This window comes from Lagopus muta, chromosome 7 (assembly GCF_023343835.1).
Source record: "Lagopus muta isolate bLagMut1 chromosome 7, bLagMut1 primary, whole genome shotgun sequence".
Classification (NCBI taxonomy): domain Eukaryota; kingdom Metazoa; phylum Chordata; class Aves; order Galliformes; family Phasianidae; genus Lagopus; species Lagopus muta.
This window is the reverse complement of record NC_064439.1, coordinates 49,194,941-49,214,887: the sequence shown is the minus strand read 5'-3', so window position 1 is coordinate 49,214,887 and position 19,947 is coordinate 49,194,941. Positions and strand designations below refer to the sequence as shown.

The following is a 19,947-nucleotide window of genomic DNA, read 5'->3' as shown; positions in this document are numbered from 1 at the left end:
AAGAACAAGTGCATGTTACAATGTACAAGGAAACATAATGCAGATCCACAAACAGCAAGTGAAGAAGTTTTCTCCATCAAGTGAAAATAGCTCAAGCAATCAGTGTGCACAAAATATAAATGTTTACTGCAATTATAATGGCAAAAGCAATTAGTCTACCATTCAAACAATTTTCCAAGCATAAAACATGCATTTTTGTCTTTGCTTCTGAGCAGAAGCAATCTCCAGGCAACTACAATGAGAGATACTAGTCAGCGACTTCTGTAATTCACAACTCACATAATTATGCTGTTACTGCTGCTTGAGAAAACCAGGAATTCGTATGAGTGAAGCTGACTTCACTTGTTTCTCTCCTACTGTTTATCAGAACTTCCTCCCTAAGCAGCTCAGATACAGACGAAAAAAAATCAGGACTCCAGACAGGAGCTGACCAACCTTGCTGGAATTACTTCTTTCTCACCTTCTACATACTAAAATAGAGAGATAAGTAATAAAACGCTGCTGAAGATTCATACATGAAATACAAAAAGACTCACAGACTGGAATGCAAAGGAACATACACAGTTGTTATTATTCTGACATCATAGATATATGCAACCCCAGAATTTCGTTTTTAAATCACCTGGATCAAGAAGACAGGTGCTCTAAGAAGCTGCTGCCTTCATGAAATCATTATATTCTATCCAGACTTTGGGTGCTATATTGATATCTAAACAACACAGCAACAGTTTCCAGCACATTGAGCACAATATCATACAGTCAAGCAACAAAAACAAGCATGACAGCTCTGAATGGCTAACACAGCAATACAGCTGTCTTCCACCTTTCCTGACAACCAGAGTGCACATAACGAAGTGAAGAAACACCAACTCGCATTTCTTCACAGCAGGCAAATATAACAAAGGTTATCTTCACTCTTCTTGAGTTTCTTTCTTTTTCTGTGAAAATGTCTTTTTTATTATTATTACTAATGCCACGTTTGAGCAGACTAACTTCATCTTCTCCGCAGAGCAACCTCCTCTTCCAATCAGCCATTCCAGCCTCTCCCAAGTAAATCTGACCACGTGCAGTAGTTAACATAACAATTAATCTGTGCGCAGATAAAAGACAGGATGCAAATTGAAGTTTAACTGGAGGAAGGAAGGAATGAAGTCACAAAGCTAACTCCTGGAAACAGGCCTGCAACTCAAGTAAGATTTATACACTTAGAAGAAAGGCAACACAAGAATCAGGAAACAAGCTGTCATGCTTCAAACCACAGGCCCAATACCAACAGAACCAAGTAAACAAAACACTCCTACAGATCTCCCCTGTAACTATCATACAGGACCTCCTATACCTTCTACTACCAGCCAGCACATACAGCAGGTTCTCAAACTAACTCGACTGTTAAGCTGCCTAATACAGCTGCTCATATGCACAAGCCTACTGCATACAGCTCTATCATCAATAGCTTTCTCATTCCAAGACATCAGTATTGACAGAAAACACTGTTTTTCTAGAACATTTAGATAAAGATATTCCAGAAACGTTCCTGCTATTCTACTACGCAAATCATCCTGAAAAAAGAATCCTTAACTACTTGGAACAGGCTCTCACAGAACAACAACGTGCTCCTTTTCTGAGCACTCACAGTGCTTTCTGCTTGAAACAATCTATTGTTAACAAAACTTTTCCATACAACTGCACCTTAAAATGATTGGTTTTCTGTTTCTGCTTCATTCCAAAGGCACCTTTGTCCTGCCCAGGATACGTTAGGGCATAGTGCTGTTACTTCACTCTTTCAACAGCATTTGACACACGCCTCAGACAGGATGCCCTACCAACAGCCACCAAAACACAGCAATGGCTTTAGCATCTTCACTGGACACCTCAACAGTAGCTGACACAAGGTGCTCATTAGAAACATCAGAGAACGGTTCTCAGACAACCTTCCGGGTAACGCGGTGCAAACAAAACACTTGCCAACATATCACTCGATACATTTAAAAAGCTAACTTCAGATGTGAATTGAAATAAACTTACACACAATGTGGCAAGAGTACAATTCCAATATGAGAAATGCAAGTCTTCAGTGATAAGTACATGCTAACTAAATGCTCCAAATTCAGTAAGTGGATTTCAGTACGTGAAAATATTTTGAAATGCTTTAATGCTGTGATGTTGGTCGCATGTGATTATAGAGGTAAAGCACTCATTTCTTCTCTACATAAAACACAAAGTCACAGCAAGACTGACCTTCGCAATCTAAGTTTGCACAAAGAGGATGATTTGCAAGCCCACACTGAATAACACAGTGGGAAATCAGTTTATCTACAGTTTGACACTGGCTTCTTCTCCTAGTGAAACAAAGACTAAATCTTTGTGTAAACCCCTAAAAAAAAAACCTAAATCAAGAAATACTAGCAACAGGAATTACCCACCAGCTTGGTTTCTTTTTAGATTATGAATATGCTGGTGAACATTTGATACAACCTGCACCCTGGAAGAGAAAATACACAAGCATGTACCTGAGAATACCCGTATTTCTTAATATTTAAAACCCCAAACCGGTCCTTCGGAAAACTTGTTCTCTGAGAAGTATTTCCACTGTCATTCGCATTGGAAAAAGTACAGAGCCCTCAGTATTTAGAAAGTGTTCTTGCCAGCTACATGGCCTCCCTGACACATGAAACAGCCGCAGGAGAGAAGTGCTGCCCACATCTCCTTTCTCCCCAGGCCTGGGCAGGAGGATCTCCACTTACCCCCTTTCTCTAAGCCCAGGAGCAGCAGCAGGGCTTTTGTCACCAGACACCTGCTGACCCGCACGGTTCAGGACCCTCTCCTCCACCCACCGCCCCCTTCTCTTCCCCCCTCCCGCAGCCCGCACTCACCGGATAACGGGGCTGTAGGGGCTCCGCGACCGCCGCCAGCTGCTGTAGGGGCTGGGCGACACATCTCCACCGCGCTCGTAGGAGCTGTGCCGGCTGTAGCTGGGGGATCGGCGGCGGCTGTAGGGGCTGAGGGGCGAGCGGCCGCCCGCGGGGCTCAGCGACTTGCGGCTCCGCAGGCTCTGCGAGGAGCGATGCAGCGGTGGACTGTCGTCTCGGCCAGGGCTGGGGGACGAGCGCTGCCGCCGGTAAGCCTTGGGCTCGGGCTTGTCGTCGCGGTAGGCCTTCGGCGGGTCCTTGTAAGCCGACGGCGGCTCTTTGGCCGCTTTAGTCCGGCTGCGGTGCGCTTTACTCTCCCGCTCTTTCCTGCCGCTACCGGGCGAAGCAAGGGAGCCCTTCCTGCGGCCGTCGCCGCCGCCGCCGCTCTTGAGTCCCTCCCGGTCCTGGCCCCCGGCGTGGTTGTGGCGGCTGCGGGACTTGGAGGAGGACGAGGCGGCCTCGCTCCCCCCGCGGCCCGCCGCCGCCCCCTCCTGCTGCGCCTTCTCCTCCCCCCGCCGCCGGTGCTCCCGGTGCCGCTCCTTTGAGCGGCCGCTGCCGCTGCGATGCTCCCGGCGGGATCGCCCACTCCTCTCCGCCTCGCCCCGCAGCCGCTGACTCCCGCCTCCGCCGCCGCCCGGGGACGAGGCCGGGCTCCCCGCGCCGCTGCCCGCTCCGCCGCCGGCCGCGCCGCCGCCCACCAGCCCCTCGGACTGGGAGCTCACGTCGTCGTACTCCTCCACCAGCGTGCTCAGCCCCCCGCTACCGCGCCGCTTCTCCGCCTCCTGGGTCCCGCCGCCGCCGCCGCCTCCGCCGCGGCCCCGCCGCCGCTTGTGCCGGGATCCCGAGCGCCGCTTGCCCCGCGGCCGCTTTCGCTCCCCCCCGTCCCCGCAGCAGGAGGAGGCGCCGGTGGCCGCCAGGAAGAGCAGGGACTGCGGCGGCAGCGGCGGCTGCAGGAGCGGGGGCTGCAGGAGGGGCGGCTGCAGGAGCGGGAAGAGCAGCGGGTGCGGGGCCGGCGGCGGGGGGGGAGGCTGCGGCTGGGCCGCGAAGCGCTTCCGTCTCCGGTGATGCAGCCGCTTCTTCTCGGCGGCCGCCTCCGCCGCCGCGCCGCCGCCGCTCCCCCAGCCCCGGCTTCCCCCACTCCCGCCGGCCGCCGCCTCCGAGGTGCTCGGCATCGAGATCACTCGCGGCCGAGGACGAGGACGCGGCCTAGGGACTCCGCCGCCGCCGCCGCCGCCTTCAGGGCGCCATGGAGACGCGGCGCCGCGCCCGCCCCGGGCCGCCCGCCGAGCCTCGCTAGCTCGCTGCTGCCGCCGGCGCCCGCCCGCCGCCCGCCTCACATGGGAGCCCGGGGCCGGGTCGCAGGCCGGCCGGCGGGGCGGCGGGGCCCTCCCGCAACGCGGAAGTGTCTCCTGGGAGGCCTCCTCCGCCTCACTCCATCCCGGGCCGCCGCGGCCTCGCCCGGCTCCGGACCGCGCTGCGCGGGGTTAGGCCGCCCGCGGGCCGCCGCCTCCGCCTCCTCCTCCTCCTCCCGCACGCACCCGCTCCCCGGCCGGGCGGCGGGGTCAGGCCGAAGCCGGGCCGCCTCTCGGCGATGCGTCCGGAGCGGCACGCGGCCCTGCGCTGGCCCCGAGCCCGCTTACCCTGCGCGGCGGTTCTCGGGCGCCGTGTGGCCGCCGGCCGGGAGCGCTGCCCGCGGCTGACACACGCATACACACGCACCGGGGACACGGCCCGGCGGAGCGCGGCGCATGCGCGAGGCCGGCGACGAGAGGAAGCCGCGCCCCGCCAATCGCGCGCCAGGCCGCCTTCCTCACCCGCATGCCCGGAGCCGGGCGCACCGCCCCGCTCTCGCGAGATCTTCCTTCCCTTCTCCTCCGGCCGGCTCTCGTGAGCCCTCATCCCTCCCACCGCCGCGCTCTCGCGGGGTTTTTCTTCTCGCGAGAGCAAGGTGGCGCGAGGGAGGGATGTGGGTCCTTTCAGCTTCGGCGCGGTGCTTCTTCTGAGGGCAGAGTGCATCGCTGCTGCTCTGGCGGTTTGCCACGGGGAAAGTACATACAGCTGGAAAGCTTAAAAATCCTGATGCTGGATTCGGCCTCGAGATTTCCCGTGGTCCGTACCTGCGCCGTTCAGTTAACGTGTGTGAGCAGGGTAGGACGCAAAGCCTGTTCGTGTTTCTGTAGGGGCTTTTAGTGAGAGCTCTGTGCTGAAGCCGTGGTGCGATGTGATGGGGCACGCGGTGTCTGAGGGATGCGCCTCCCTCCGTTCTTCCCTCCGTGCTGCTATCTTCTGGCGAGTTGAAATAAATGTCAAAAGCATAAGAATTTAAAAAGCTTCACTGTCAAGCTCCAGCAGTTCTGGGGAACTTTAAAGCGAGATGCTGTGGTGGATACCGGCATTACAGGGGAGGTATTTCTCATAGGCATGAACAGCTGTGGTTTATAATGTCTTTAGAAGAGTAGTTATTGAATTAAGTGAGTTAGTTCTGTGCATATGCCCGTACTGAAAGACATAAGATTTCAGCCAGGAGGAGCTGAAGCTCAGCAGAGGAGAGTTATTGAAGCTGTTGGTAAGAGAGTTGTATTAGAAAATGAGTTTCTTCAGCTCTGTACGTATACAAAGACTTGGGCCACAACTACTAAGAAGCAGCTCTAAGCTCTCTACTACCTAGCTAAATCATTTGTCCCAACTAAAATTTTTCACACATTATTATTTCACGTGTTAATTCCATTGGTAGCAAATCTTTTCCTCTACTCAAGCACAACATAGGCAAACATCCAGTCAGTGCCTGTTCTTTGAGGAGAGTCCAGCTACTTGCCACGTGTCTGAGGGAATGAAACTCCTTCTGCGTGGTATTACTAAAGCAATTCAGGCCAGGTATTTCCTCAGCCTGATCACTTAAGAACAAGAAGTACAAGGCAGATTTAGGATTATCATCTCCACATCCTTTGTTTTACAGCAAAATCTGTATAGTGCAGAGAATCTCATGCAAGCAGTTATCCTGTCTGTTGCTGCTTTGTTCCACAGAGCAACTTGAATAACTGCTTACCAGAATTAAGAAATTGTATAACAATTTGTACAACTGCAAATTAGGTGAAAGCAAAGGGGAGACTACACAAAAATAAGAGTTTTAAAGTAGTGAATTGAAGTGGGGTTTTGTTTGTGGTCTTCTTTGTTTGTTTCTGTGTTGTTGCTTGCTTTAGCAAAATATCATAAAATTTACACATTCTGTACTTTTTCTGTATGTACATGAGAACAGTTCTCTTTGCTATTCCCATTTTATCCAGAATACTAAATACTACTAAATATTAATCATAGAGTATCTCAAGTTGGAAGGAACCCACAAGGATCATTGAGTCTAACTCCTGGCTCCACACAGGACTAACCAGAAATTTAACAATATTTTGGAGACCCTTCTAGAATTCCATCAGAAACAGCTTCCTACTCTCTAACCTGCCCCTCCCCTGACACAGCTCCACGCTGTTCCCTCAGCCCTGTCACTGTCACACAGAGCAGCCGCCATCGGGCCTCCGCTCAGCTCCTCTGCTCTGGGCTGAACAAACCAAGGGACCTCAGCTGCTCCTCATACACTTTGCCCTCCAGACCCTTCACCATCTTTGTACCCCTCGTTTGGATGTTCTCCTGTAGTTTTATGTTTTCTTACTGCAATGCCTTAACCTGCACATAGTTCTCAAGGTGAGGCTGCATAGCACAGAGCACAGCAGGACAACCCCTTCCTCTCGCCTGGCTGGCAGTGTGGCCCTGATTATAGAATCATAGAATGGCCTGAGTTGAAAAGGAGCACAATGTTCATCCAGTTCCAACCCCCTGCTGTGTGCAGGTCGCCAACCAGCAGACCAGGCTGCCCAGAGCCACATCCAGCCTGGCCTTGAATGCCTGCAGGGATGGGGCATCCACAGCCTCCTTGGGCAACCTGTTCCTGATACCCCTGGGTATGGTTGGCCCTTTGGGCTGCCGGGACACGTTGCTGACTCAGATTGCTGCCGACTAGAACCCCCAGATCCCTTTTCATTTAGCTGCTCTCCTGCCTCCTGTACCCAGTCTGTATGGGTTGCCTTGTCCTAGAGGCAGAATCTAGAAAACTATGTTTTTAATTCTCACGCAGTTGGTGATTGTCCAGACCAGGACATTAATGTGGTTAAACAGGACTTTCCTCTCATGAAACTGTATTAGCTGTGACCAGTGACTGCAGTGTTTTTCAGGTGTTTTTAAATAATTCCTAGATCTTACCCATAATTTTGCCAGGCACCAAATGGAAACTGACAGGCCTGTAATCCGCGGGGCCTTCTTTTTTACCCTTCTGAAAAAATTGGATAATATTTGCCAGTTTCCAGTAAAGTAGAACCCCTCCAGATTTCCAAGAGCATTGAAAAATCATTGAGAGACTTCTCATGATGACATCAGCCAGCACTTTGATTAACCTGGGATGAATCCCATTGGGCCCCAAAGATTTAATGCATGCAAGTGGAGCAGGCAGACAGAAAGCTTGGGCACACCCTGCAGCCTGAGGCTGGGATGGCCACGTGTTCCCTAGGCAGCTCTGTCTGTGTAGCTGTATTGGCTCCTATGGCTGGAGAGGGCACAGGGGTGCAGAGGACATGGCTTTCTGCTGGATGTGGGTGATAGCTGCTATTTGAAGTGGTATTTGAAGACTGATAGTGCCTTCCTTGCACACTTGCAAAAAAACTCAACCACAAGCACTAAAAAGTTGTTGACTTTCTCTCTTTCCCTTTCCTCACTCCTGCCAGTGAAGTATAAGGAGGAAGCACCGCTTCTGTCCTGATCCCCGTCCACCTTCTTGTCTTGACACCAAACAAAGGCAATTCCCTAAACCTGCCCTGAAATGCAATGTGAGTGAGCCCCTACCCAGTCCTGAAGAGCTGGGCCAGGTCCACACAACACACAGCAATGACATTTCTTTACTGGGGAAATCAGGAAGACACATGGGAATGCAAATATAGACAAATGTTGAAAAACATCTAAGGCATGACTGTTTTTCTTTGTTTGATGTTTGAATTATTTTTCTTCTCTTATTTTCTAACTTAAAAAGAAAAAGAAAAAAGTTTGATGCTCAGTTTTCAAAAAAAACACCTGATACCAAGGATAATGGCTCTCCATGTTGACATTCAGTACTTCTTCCTGTCCTGATTAATCTTCCCTTTATCCAAAGGAAAAGGACACTACTTGGAAGCTTTGGGAATGCTGGGGTCCTTCCCATGGACACCTGTTCAGCACTACTTGTGGATGCCAGTCCCGAGCCTGTTCTCTTACTGAAGGCTTGGTGCAGAATTGACATCAACTCTTTGAGAGGGATGAGGGGAAGAATGGGAAATTCAAGCTTTGTGGGTCAGTGGAAGAATTATCAGGGAACGGATGCACCATGTGAGCCTGTGGGACAATCTTGCAGTTGGGGCTGTATCAGCTGGTCATGGGATTTTCCCTTGTGGAAGCAGGATGGCCATTTGGGGGAAGAGGACTGAGCTCAGCCCTCCTTCAATGTTTAGAGAAAGGGCTTTTTTTTCTTTGTTTGTTTGTTTGCTGACTGCCTGAGAGCAGTGAGCCTGTGATTCAGCTACAGCTTAAGCTCTTGCAGGTGATGCCAATTCAATCAGTCCTTCTTCCAGTTGTGGATCTACATCCATGGGCTCTCCATTGCTGTCAGGAAGGGCCGAGTATATGCGCACGTTAGTACTGAGCCTCCCTGTCAGCTGCCACTTCTTGTTAGGAGGATCAGTCAAGCCCTTTAAGAAGAAAGAATGCAAGTCTCACTTGCAAAAAGAGCTCAGGTAGGAGAATTGACCTCAAACCTCCTTGATGGTTCTGGAAAATGTTTCTGTCCTAGCTGCCTAAAAACGATGTGCCTGTAGTGGGCCTGCCCTGCTGCAGTTGGCTCCAGTTCAATCCATTCTTCCATTTGATGTCAATCCACCTTCAAGGGCTCTCTCTCTCTTTCAGGCATGTCTACATTGACTTGATTGCACTGCTGCTCCCCATCAGCCAGCACTTCTTGTTCTAGAGAGGTTCCATCCTTCCTCTCTGGATGAATTATTACTGTTGTTCACACTGCTATCAGACATCAGTGTTTTCTGTTCGACCTACTTCTACAAAGTTCTGTTTGTATTGGGAAACCAATTTGCTCAGTGACTTGTGCTCTGGCCCCAGGCTCAGCAGATAAGGCAGTGAAGTGGTTTGTTACATTGAGACGCCACGGTAATGTGATACTTTCTCGTGGTGACAAAAATGTGGCATTGTGGGGAGCTGAGACCTATGGCAGGAGAGCTTCCCAGTTTTGAAGGCAGAGGAATGGCAGAGGTGCTCAGTAGCCCTTTCCTGGGAATGGCTTCCTGATGCCTTTTATCTTGCCAAAGGGAACATCTGCTCTTTGAGCACAGGTCCATGTTGGGTCTCCGGCCTCCTTTTCATTTCATGCGTAGGGTCTCATCGCTCAGGCTCATCTCTGTCCTCCCCTCTTCCTCAGAGCTCAGAGTAGAGTTGATGCCAACTCTTTAGGGGAGATGAGGGTGGGAAATGGGAAATCAGGGCTCATACAAGCCTTGGCCACCAATAGAAGGATTGCAGGAAATGAGTGCTCCACGTGAGCACATAGGTTGGTGCTGCAGTCGGTCTGTTGCACTCACAGTAAAATCACAGGATGTTCATGGTTGATGTGAGCTGGCTGGGAAAGGTGTACAGACCCCAGCACCCCATTGATGGTTGGGGAGAGGTCTCTGCAGGCTGCCTGATACCAACAGTGTGGTGACCACTCAGCCCTGATGAAGATGGATCCAATATCATTGCTTGTGTGACATCTGGAGGAGGATCCACTTTCAGTGAGCTCTGCATCATTCTAGAAAGTTCATGGATTCCACATCTCTGCTCCTTCCTAGAAGCTGTAGCTTCTTTATGAGAGGATCATTCATCTTTCCCCATTCAAAGAACCCCCTTAGATCCTGGTTTTAGAAATCCAAGAAGTTTTGTGTCTTGCTGATAAAGAAATGTTTCATATTCAGAGAGAAGCAATTCTTAAATATTTCACATAGCCTTTCATTTTCCTTTCCCATTCTCAACGCTTTCAAAACAGCTGTGTTGATCAGAGTCTGGTTTATTTATCTGGACTTCCTAAGGCTCAGCTGGCACCTTGAACTGTAGTTGGAACTACTGATTTGCTGTTTGTGCTTGCTTCAATTTAGAAAACATACAAAACATCCAAAATACACACAAGTCTATCCAGCCATCACATTGCAAGTGAATGTTTCTCATGGGTAGCACATAGCCTGATTTCCTCCTTAAAGAGTGCATAGACCAGCAGAGATGCTGCAAAGCTGAACCCACAGCCCAGGCTTGGGACACTCAGCACTTTGCCTGCTTTTTGGTGAGAGCAGATAATGACCACACGAGGCATTACAAAGTTCAGTCAGTCTGATCACATCTCCTATAATGCTAAATGTTTGTAATGTTTAATATTACTTAGGAGGGCTTTGCAAGGTAAATGATTGCTTATCTGCTATGCTGACTTGCTTTTGTCTAAACAGTCACAAGAGAAACATAATTCACAGTGCAATTAAGGAGTGATTGCTGGACAGGCTTAAAAGGGAGCTCCAGAAAGCAGTGTACAAAAGTCTAAGGCCAGGTGACTGTTAAACAGGTGACACATAAAGCAGTGCTATGACTTCCCGAAATATAAGCATTCTGTTCTCTTACGCTACTAAAATTAATTTCAATTTTGTGCATTAATTTTTTCCTCCAAGCTTCTTGACTCTTGATTTCAGAATCTAATGGGGTCTCAAGCTCTGTGGTTTTACCCTTTTTTTTTTCTGTCCTTCCTACCTTTTATTTTACATGATTACTTTGAATTTCCTCACTGGAGCTGCCACTTTACTGCCAGTAAACTGCTACTACTCAGCACCAGTTTCTTCAGGTGATTTGGTTTTGTTAGGTGTATCTGCCATATCATCTTGAATGCCATTCCAAGTGCTTTGAAAGCAGAATTTGTTATCTTTTCTTATGGCTGTGGTAGTTTTCTAGCCACACTGTTATCTAATTGGTTTTACCTAGCCTACATACATGCTACTTATGTGTCTGCTCTGCCAAACACACACAAAAGAAACAACAAGCAGCACAAGTCGGCAGCAGCACACTTTATCTCTTGCCCACTGCTGTGAGTGGAGCTCTTCCAGGTTGAGTCTGAAAGCAGTGACCTGGAGGTTGGTTGTAGCTTTGCTGGTGTTCATTCTTGCTGACAGCATTCGTGAATATTCAACAGCTATGAAGAGGTCATTCAGTGCATGGTGTGACACACACCCAAGCACACTCAACCAAACCAGTACCCCATCAGGCTGCTAGCACATTAAAGGCAACAAAAACAAAGCCCATAAAGCCAACAACCATACATCACAGAGCCAGGCACAGAGAGTGTGGATAATTACGTAGGACAGATCTGGGGAATTCAACACAGGCTGCAATTTCCAATTTACTCCCGAGCATTTGATGGCATTTCTGGAGCACGAATGTATTATTTGGAAGAGTTGTGTGATTAGCAGTAGTGAGCTGGTGTTTTTGCATGTGCAATGTGCCTTGTGACTTTCCAGAGAAGCTTCCTACAGCAGCAAAGTTTCTGATGACATTGAGTTTACTCTGCCTTGAAAGTAGCTATGCCAGATTACAGAATGATTTACCAACAGTGGTCATGCCAGTGTCAGCAGCTCTTAGCCAGCAAGCAGCGGAGGCTAAGGATTTGACAGTGAAAACTTATAAAAATCTATGGATTCCTGACATAGGGTGACATTCCTGAAGTGTAGGGTTCATCAGGACTTGTTTTCACAAGGCTTGGTGGTGAAGAGTAAATAGGAGGGGAGAAGAGAATCAAATGAGAAGATTCATTTTAGCAGTGTTTGCTGTGATGGTGTGGAAATCAGCACTCTGGGCAGGTCTGGCCTGATGCTCCATAACAAAGCCAAAAACTTACACCTCAGGAATAGTGTTTGCAGCTAGCTGTTATTCTGCAAAGTGTTACTGTGTGCCCAGCAGATGAAAACAGTGGCAAACACTGGAAATAAAAAGCAAAACAACAAACATCTCCAAAGCTGCAACCTGGTGTCTATGATTCTTTTCCTTCAGTTATCTAGAGATCTTTGACGTTTTGTTTCTAGTCTTCCATGTCACCCTGCTATTATGATTCTTCTTACAAAAATAATACTGTTCTCCCAAGCATATGGAGAGCTGGAATTTTTTTTTTAATTTAATGGAGTCTCTTGTAGTGTCTCTAATACCTGCCATGAATTCAGGTAGTTTATTATCTTAGGGGGCTCGTGTGGCATTTGTTTTTGTTTGCTTAGCATGGAATCTTAGAAGAGAGGCATTATTTTTACTCCCTGAAGAAATAAATACACAAATGTCTTCTCACCGTTTTAAACAGGTAGTAGGAGGTCCAACTGTGCTTTCTTTTTGTAGTTGTTAATACCTCTGCTATTTCTTGACTGCTGTTTTACTTGTACCTTGTGCTCAGATTGTCTGGTGACTGAAGTGCAATGACTCAAGGTTCCCTATGCACCATGGAAAAGCTAGCAACGTTCAGAATTACAATGTTAGGTTGTTTTGTGTTTTGTTTTGTTCTTCCAACCAGAGGAACACCTCTGTGAATTGGGATATCCACAGTTGGAAAAGACTGAAGGATGAAGACCTTAACTGGTCATGGCACAAATGAATTTACCATAGAAAATGGCAAATGCAACCTGTATACCAAGAAAGAGTTAAGATTAATGCCTTATTTCAGTCAGTCATTGTTTTCATTCTACTCAGGGGATGATGAATGTACAGCAGGTGCAGAAAAGGCTATGAAGATCAGTGGTACCAAGTTCCTATTTTTGGGAGAGACTGGCAGAGCATGGTTAGTGTAGCATAACAAAGACAAGGGGGAAGTTGTATGGTTTTGTAAATTAGTTTGAGAGTAGAAAAGGAAAAGAAAAATGCCAGAAAGAAGAACTAGTTGCACTAAAAGACAGAGTTAGTGCAGGTAGTCATAAACAGTCATAGTGCAGCCTGCAAATGGGCATTTATTACTTATGAAAACAATGGGGTTTTTGGGGCCTAGTAGAAGAAACCTAACAGTGAAGCCCAGCAGCCTTGATCAGTTTAAGGAAGGGATTTCACTGTTAATGATGTGGCTGCCTGTAATAGGAGGGCTGTGAACTTGGTGGAAAACAAGAAGTACTTCTACTGTACATCTTCAGCTAGTCAATTGCTGTTAGGGTTTTGGCTTTTGTAAGTGTTCAGTACCAAACATTCCACACTGGATGGAGTTCTGACTGACTGAACTGAAGCAGGTTAATTGAGAAACGTTTCTCTGCTCTTGAACAACGCTCATTAGCAGGGACTCACTTTCACCCTCTTGCATCTAGATGGAAAATGCTCCTGACCCACAGCACATTTTCTCAGTCAGATAATGAGGAGAACAAGAAACAAGATATCCCAAGGCTTTTTATGGATTAATAGAATCATTTTCCTATAGAGTATGCACACTGATCTCTCTAAATCTCTTCTCTTTGCTTTAAAGCAGTTCACTTGAAACAAACAGAATCTCTTCAAAGCTTTGTCGTCTATTTCCTTTCTGCAGGCACCATTGCTAGCTAACAACAAACTGAGCAGAGCTTTGTGGCTTTTCAGCACATGAAAAGTCCCTTCTGGAACAGACATATTATCTGCTGGTGGGAGGCATATGCATAGTTGCTTTTGCCCGAACTACTTTGAGAAAGCAAGCTATTCTTTACAAAGCTTTCAGACTGGAACTGGTTGATACCAATTTGATCTGTTGCTGAAGCAGTCTGAAAACTGTGTGCCACCCTCCTTCCACCCAGACTCAAAATGCAGAGTCCTATTCAAATATTCAAAGTTCCGTGTCACTTCTGAACACAGGATGTGCTTTCTCTGCTGACTGAGCTCTGTCCAAACGTACCAAGACCTTGACTCACTCAAACGTGTTGGGACCAGCAGAGGGAGCAGCAAACAGCCTGCAACTTCTCATTTGGCATCAGGGTGAAGCCCTAAACAAAAAGGGCAGCGACTGTTTTGAGCCATGCTAGTTCCTTATACAAATGCTTTGGCAAATCGTTTTGCAAACAGGAAAAGCTTCCCTAGGTCAGCATAGCAAAGACAGAAAGTTTGGAGCCTGAGTTAACAGCAGTATCTGTGCTGCAAAAAGTCTGTTTATCTTCCAAGAATTCTTGTAGGTATTGCCTCAGATTCATTGCCCCCAGCTCTCGAGGCAAACTAACACCATTCACACTGATCTCCCTCTCAGTCTCAGGGATGAAAAGTAACATTTTGAACAACTTGAGACTTACTGGGAAGGTGATAATCCTACTCTAAAATACAGACTTCTGCCTCAGAAGCTGGGAGGCTAATTTTCAGAGGTGTTAAACATTCAGCTTTAAAAATGAAGGTGCAGAACCATAAAGACATTTCTAGCTTTACAGCAGACATCCTGTATTACGTACAGGAGCCTTCAGAGGCTTCGCCAACAAAACACTACATAGATTAGAAATGTGGAGTTTTTTTGCAGACACCATTTCAAGTTTCATTTCAAAGGCAGTCAGAATCCTCAGACTGCAACCCGAAACAAAAGCCCATTTCAGTTTTTTGACTGCATTAATTATGAATGAAGAGCCACATATAGAATGGCCTGCAGCCATCCAGCACTAACAGAATGCTAAAACAGTAACATTTTATGTGTCAAAAAGTAAAGAGATGTAGGAAGTTGCAACAGAACAAATGCAGAGATGAAGATAAAAATTAATATCTCCACTGCACTTATCAAGTCTCAAGAGTCCCTCACCAGTGACTGCAAGTGGGAAAACCACAGCAGGGGCGGTGCAGAAGCAGAGGCTCCAGCTTTAGGTGAAAGGGAATCAATCTCAAGCTACACATTCCATGCTGCATCAACGTGCTGTGCTCTAGAGAGCCCAATTTGTGGCTGTATCACTGTTCAGATGGGCACTGAACAAGCTCTGTGCCGTGTGTGCAGCAAAACCCCCTGCGATGCACGCTGCTGTGCCTTGCGCCTGGAGGCTGTCACAATTTGATTTCAGCTAACTTTGTTCAAAAAAGGCACTTGCTTCAGTTTACTCACAGTGCTTCCTTTTTCTGTAAGGCTGGAATAAGTCACTACAACGTGGTCCTTGATTTCAGCCTCTTCTCTCTGTGAAATGCATCATCACAGAAAAATCAGCTTTACACAGGTAGCAGTGCCTTTGGACACAGTCACTTCAAACCAAGATGAATTCTGCTCATCTGCGTGCATACCAACACTGTGAGCAGCAGAACTTGCCCGATCCAACCATCAGTTGGACACCAAGGTAACAGAAGTCACACAGGTCCTTCTGAGGTCTTCTGTCACTTTGTGAAATTAAGCCGTAATATTTCCAAGCATATACATTATCCCAAGTTCCATAATGGTCCTGAGAAGTATTTTGCTCTGTTATCGGACTTTCCATTCCATTTCTCAGGGCTGTCTCATTTTAGTCCTGACGCAGGCACCAGATCTGCTGCTTGGTGTTACCACAGCACCCCTGTTACAGTCAAACAGCTCTGATGTGAGTGAGCTGGGTGCAAATATGAAATTTTCAGCAGTTTGTGGCATTACCAATGCAACCAAGCACAGCACTGGGCTTGCTGCTTGGAAAGACCAACAGCCACAGATCCAGGAGGGTCAGGTCTGGTCTCTGCCATTCCCACGTCAGATGTTAGCACTGTGCTTCCAGGCACATAGTGGGGAAAAGGAACTGTCAGCTGAAGGAACATCATTCATTTCTACCTTCAAATAAAAGCACCTGACTTGAAACCTCCACTGGATTATGGCAGCACTGCCTGGCTGGTGTAGCACACTTGCGTGAGCCATGTGTTAGCTGCAAGAGATGCTACCTGCAGCATCTAAGAGAAGGAAGAACAAAGGTAATCAGTGGAAACACCTAACTCTGTGGTTTCTTCTTGCTGCTTCTTTTCTGATTTTGCTTAAAAAATAACCGCAGCCAACTACGATACGCATTTCTGAGTGCAAGAGGGATAATCTAGTTGCATTATGGAAAGATTAAATACTTTCGTTTTTAATCTCACTTTCACACAGAAGGATCAAGATCTTAACATCAAAATATAATGCAAGGTAATGAAAAACATTCGTACATTTTCTTCTGCACTCCATCGTCATAAGTGCACTCATGTGACTAGAGGATTATAAATTATTTAAACAAATACAGCAAGGAGCTCGTTCTAAACATGATTTCTTCTGCCTGCTGATACATCAGCAAACAGAAGCATTTAAGGAGCCAACAGCACTGTCCCATTTGGACTTGGGTATTGCCCCGGTGACTGCAGCAGCTGTTCCTGACATGGGAAGCACCATGCTGCAACCTGTGTGTAATGCAGTGACAGGAGCTAGAATCATAGAATCCCTGAGTTGGAAGGGATCCCTAAAAGCCATCTAGTTCAACTCCTCCGCAGTGAACAGGGACACCCACAGCTAGATCAGTTGCTCAGAGAGCCCTCCAGCCCAACCTTAAGTGTTTCCAAGGACGTGGCATTCACCACATCAGAGGCAACCTGTTCCAGTGCTTCACCACCCTTACTATCAACAACTCCTTTCTTACATCCAACCTAAATCTGCCCCGTTTCAGTTTGAGACAGTTTCCCCTTGTCCTGTCACAGCAGACTCTAGTGGAGTCTGTTCCCTTCTTTCTTAGAGATCCCCTTTGGATACTGAAAGAAAGTATACACTAACAGCAGTGTCCTAGTATTAGGGCAGCTCTGCAGTGGTGCCTGTGGACCCCTGTCCTCAGGGTAGGACCAGATGGAGAGGTTTGTTGGGTGTTCACTAGCACCCCCAATCTAGATCCTTCAGCTAGGCATAAGGATGCTTCACATTTATGAAGTTTTTGGGAAGTTGATGAAAAATACCCTTGTTGCCTTGCAGATTTAGTTAACGCTGCAAAACAGAAGCAGTGCCACAGCCTCATTTTTATCTACTTAGTCCTCACCTAACAGAACAGGGGCAGTCAAGTTCTCCAAGCCTCTTGCCCCACCACATACAGTGTGTGTCTGCCACCAGCATCTATGAGCAGGTGGCCCTGTCTTCTCAAGGCCCTTCTGACACTTGCAGCAGCTACAACAGCCCACAGGTACCTGTAGAAATGGTATGGTGTTCATCACTTTTTTACACTCCCCCAGGCCATTTCAGTAGGCATTTTGGTACTTACCAAAGAAGGATTACTGTTTCAAGCTTATTTAAAAAAACAAAACAAAAGGAATGACTAATATTAAATGCATTAGTCTGGCAGCCTTCTACAGAACAGTCTCCCATTTTTTTGCATTGTCTTCATAAGTCTTCAACAGACAAGAGAAAACCAAAAATAAGTACCAGAAGCATACCAGACATGCTGACAGTGGTTGAAGGCAAATACCAATTCATCATCTCCAGAATTGCAGTCCCTGTCTAAAGTACAGCATTAAAAATCCTGGCTGTCACCAGTTAGCTAGGACACCCATGGGCCTTCCCATTTCTTCCTTTTCCAACTACGTGCCCCTGGAAGGCTGCACCCCATCAGATGGCTCCTAGAAGAAAGCAGCTTCCTCCACCCTCTTTGCTATCTGCCATAAAGAAGAAAGATAGATTGGGAGGAAAAACATGACTGCAAGCAAGCTCATTAAGTGGAGGACCTGCATAATTCTAAATCTGCATTCTGATAATATACATATTTATATATATATACACATACACGTATATATATACAGCCATTTCCACTGGAAACAACTGTTTCCTAAAGAATCAGCCTCCAAAGTCACACATCCTCAGGCAACCCAGAGACACTGGCTCAGTAGATGAACGCACATCTGCCTCTCCCCATGCAGCTACAGCCACCTCTGTTACACATTTGCCCAGGTGGGGACATCCTCCTTACTGTGCTTTATTAGCAAAGAGCAGATTTTATTCCCAGATCCAACAAGTCTCTCGCCATTCCCCTGGCTCACTTAAAAACTCCACCCATAAACACTGAGATGAGCTGTTGCCCTCTGAACATGCTTTAAAATGAATGCTGTGTTGCCAGACTATAAGGAAACAACCAACATTTTGTTAGAATATCAGCAATTAGGGAAAACTAAGTTAAACTGCAGCTAATGCCAAACCACGTAGGAACTCAAATTTCTGAAGCTTCTAGCATGAAGCACACAAAAATGATTGAAAAAATAATTCTAACAGACTGTCTGCTACAGGCTGGATTCTCTTTCCAAGGAAAGTTCCAAAGTAGTTCCTGTTGCTGGGCATTATCAAACACACATCCTCCTCCTCACCTCTGTTAGCTGACAGCAAGGGGAACAGTGGAGCAATGAAGGATTTTCCAGACATTGTAATAGCATTCTGGAGCCTGCTTACCATTAGCACATAGTTTTATGTTGTAAACTATCCCTCCTTCCATTCCTTATTTATAACACCCTGTCATATTAAGTAAAGCAGAAATCAGGCAAAAAAACCCAAAACAAAACAAAACCAAAACAACCCTCAATATTGCAGAACAGTGTTGCACAAATCAAAGCACGGACCCAACAAGCACCTGCACTGCACATCATTGTTATGGGTCTGAGATGCAGCCACCACTGCTCTCGTTCTTCTCAGATTTGTCTTACATTATTCCCCTCTTAACTCCTCACAAGGGTGAGTTGTTCCAAACTCTTTTATTTTATATACAGGAGGTTTGTCTGCACGAACAGGAGCCCACAGCAAAACTACAGCTATGCAGCTGCTTGAAGGCAGCTACAAAACCAGCAACTTCCATCTAGTAAGAAAATCCAGGATCTTGGTAGAAGGCAACCTTGTTTTGAATCAGTGATAGCAAACCACCCCAGTAACTGTGGAAAGCAGAACAAAAACCCTGCTAAGGTTTTTTCCAACAACGTAAGCTTTGGTATTTTTCCATTATACATGGAAGAAAGAAAAGGTTAAGAAAAAAGAAAAAAAAAAGACCCTAGCAAGCAGTACCAAAATTGGATCTTCTGAATATTCTCCCTAAATGGATTGTACCAGTGGTTAGTAAGATCCTGTGAAAATCAGAAGTCTCATCATGTGCCTGACCATGGGCAGATCTCAGAGTTTGAACTTTACTGACACAGAAGCTTCAGTCAGAAATATTCCAGTTTGGTCAATGTATTTAGAGCAAAAGTTAGCTTGAACTCTGCACTGACAGCATTGGTGCCTTTCCTACCAGTGTTAGTAAAATGCAAAGTCAGAGTGGCAAAGCTCAGTGTCCCCGAGAGGAACCCAAGATTATCAGTAAGCCAGTTTCATACATAGATAAAATATTCCTGCAGATTAATATGACTGTAAGGCTCAGATACAGCTTGTGTGTTAGCGTACTACGACTGTCATTTGAACTTGCAGTGTTTATTCTCCGCACTGCACTGACGCTGATGTCCCTCTGAATGGGAAAGCACTTCCTGCACACCACGATGCTTTTTCAGAATCAAAGAAAACTGTTGGAAGTTGCCTTTGTTAAGCTGTGCTCATCAGGAGGCTTCAGAAGCTACCAAACAGACCGCTGAGCCCCTACCCAATATTTCTGAAAGTCCCTTGGGTTTATAAAGCTCTAAAAGAAGAAAAAAGTGAGTTAGCATAATTCAATATTAGTTTCGTACACAATGGAAGACAACTTTATAGCTTGGTATAAATCTGTCTGGCCTGCAGTTTTATAACACAGCATATTACACAAAAGTTGGCAATAGGATTACCAGCATGTTAAGCTAACTGGGGAGTGAAATCCCATGGAAAGCTTTAATCCTGCCAATGTAAGAAAGCATCTTCGACTTCTTGGAGGAGAAAGAGGAGAGAAAATGCTTACTGAAGAAGCACTTCAAGCAGGTAAACCTAGCAGTTTGAGGCACAGAAGTAGGCTAAAGCATGAGTTCATGATGCAAATGGATCACATATTGGATGACTCTCTCAGGATGTACCAAATCCTATTATACACAGTTCAACTTATTT

The 19,947-nt window shown here is 46.7% G+C and overlaps 1 protein-coding gene across 9 annotated transcripts in view; it reads right to left on the bottom strand.

Moving 5' to 3' along the window:
• Positions 1-4,167, bottom strand: part of CDK13 (cyclin dependent kinase 13) — a 72,090-nt gene extending 67,923 nt beyond the window's left edge. For all 9 annotated transcript variants that reach the window (XM_048951240.1, XM_048951242.1, XM_048951243.1 and 6 more), the window contains exon 1: positions 2,874-4,167. In XM_048951240.1, the coding sequence (XP_048807197.1) occupies positions 2,874-4,081 (1,208 nt within the window). In that variant the 5' untranslated portion in view covers positions 4,082-4,167. The remainder of the gene's footprint in view (positions 1-2,873) is intronic.
• Positions 4,168-19,947: the final 15,780 nt, after the last annotated feature.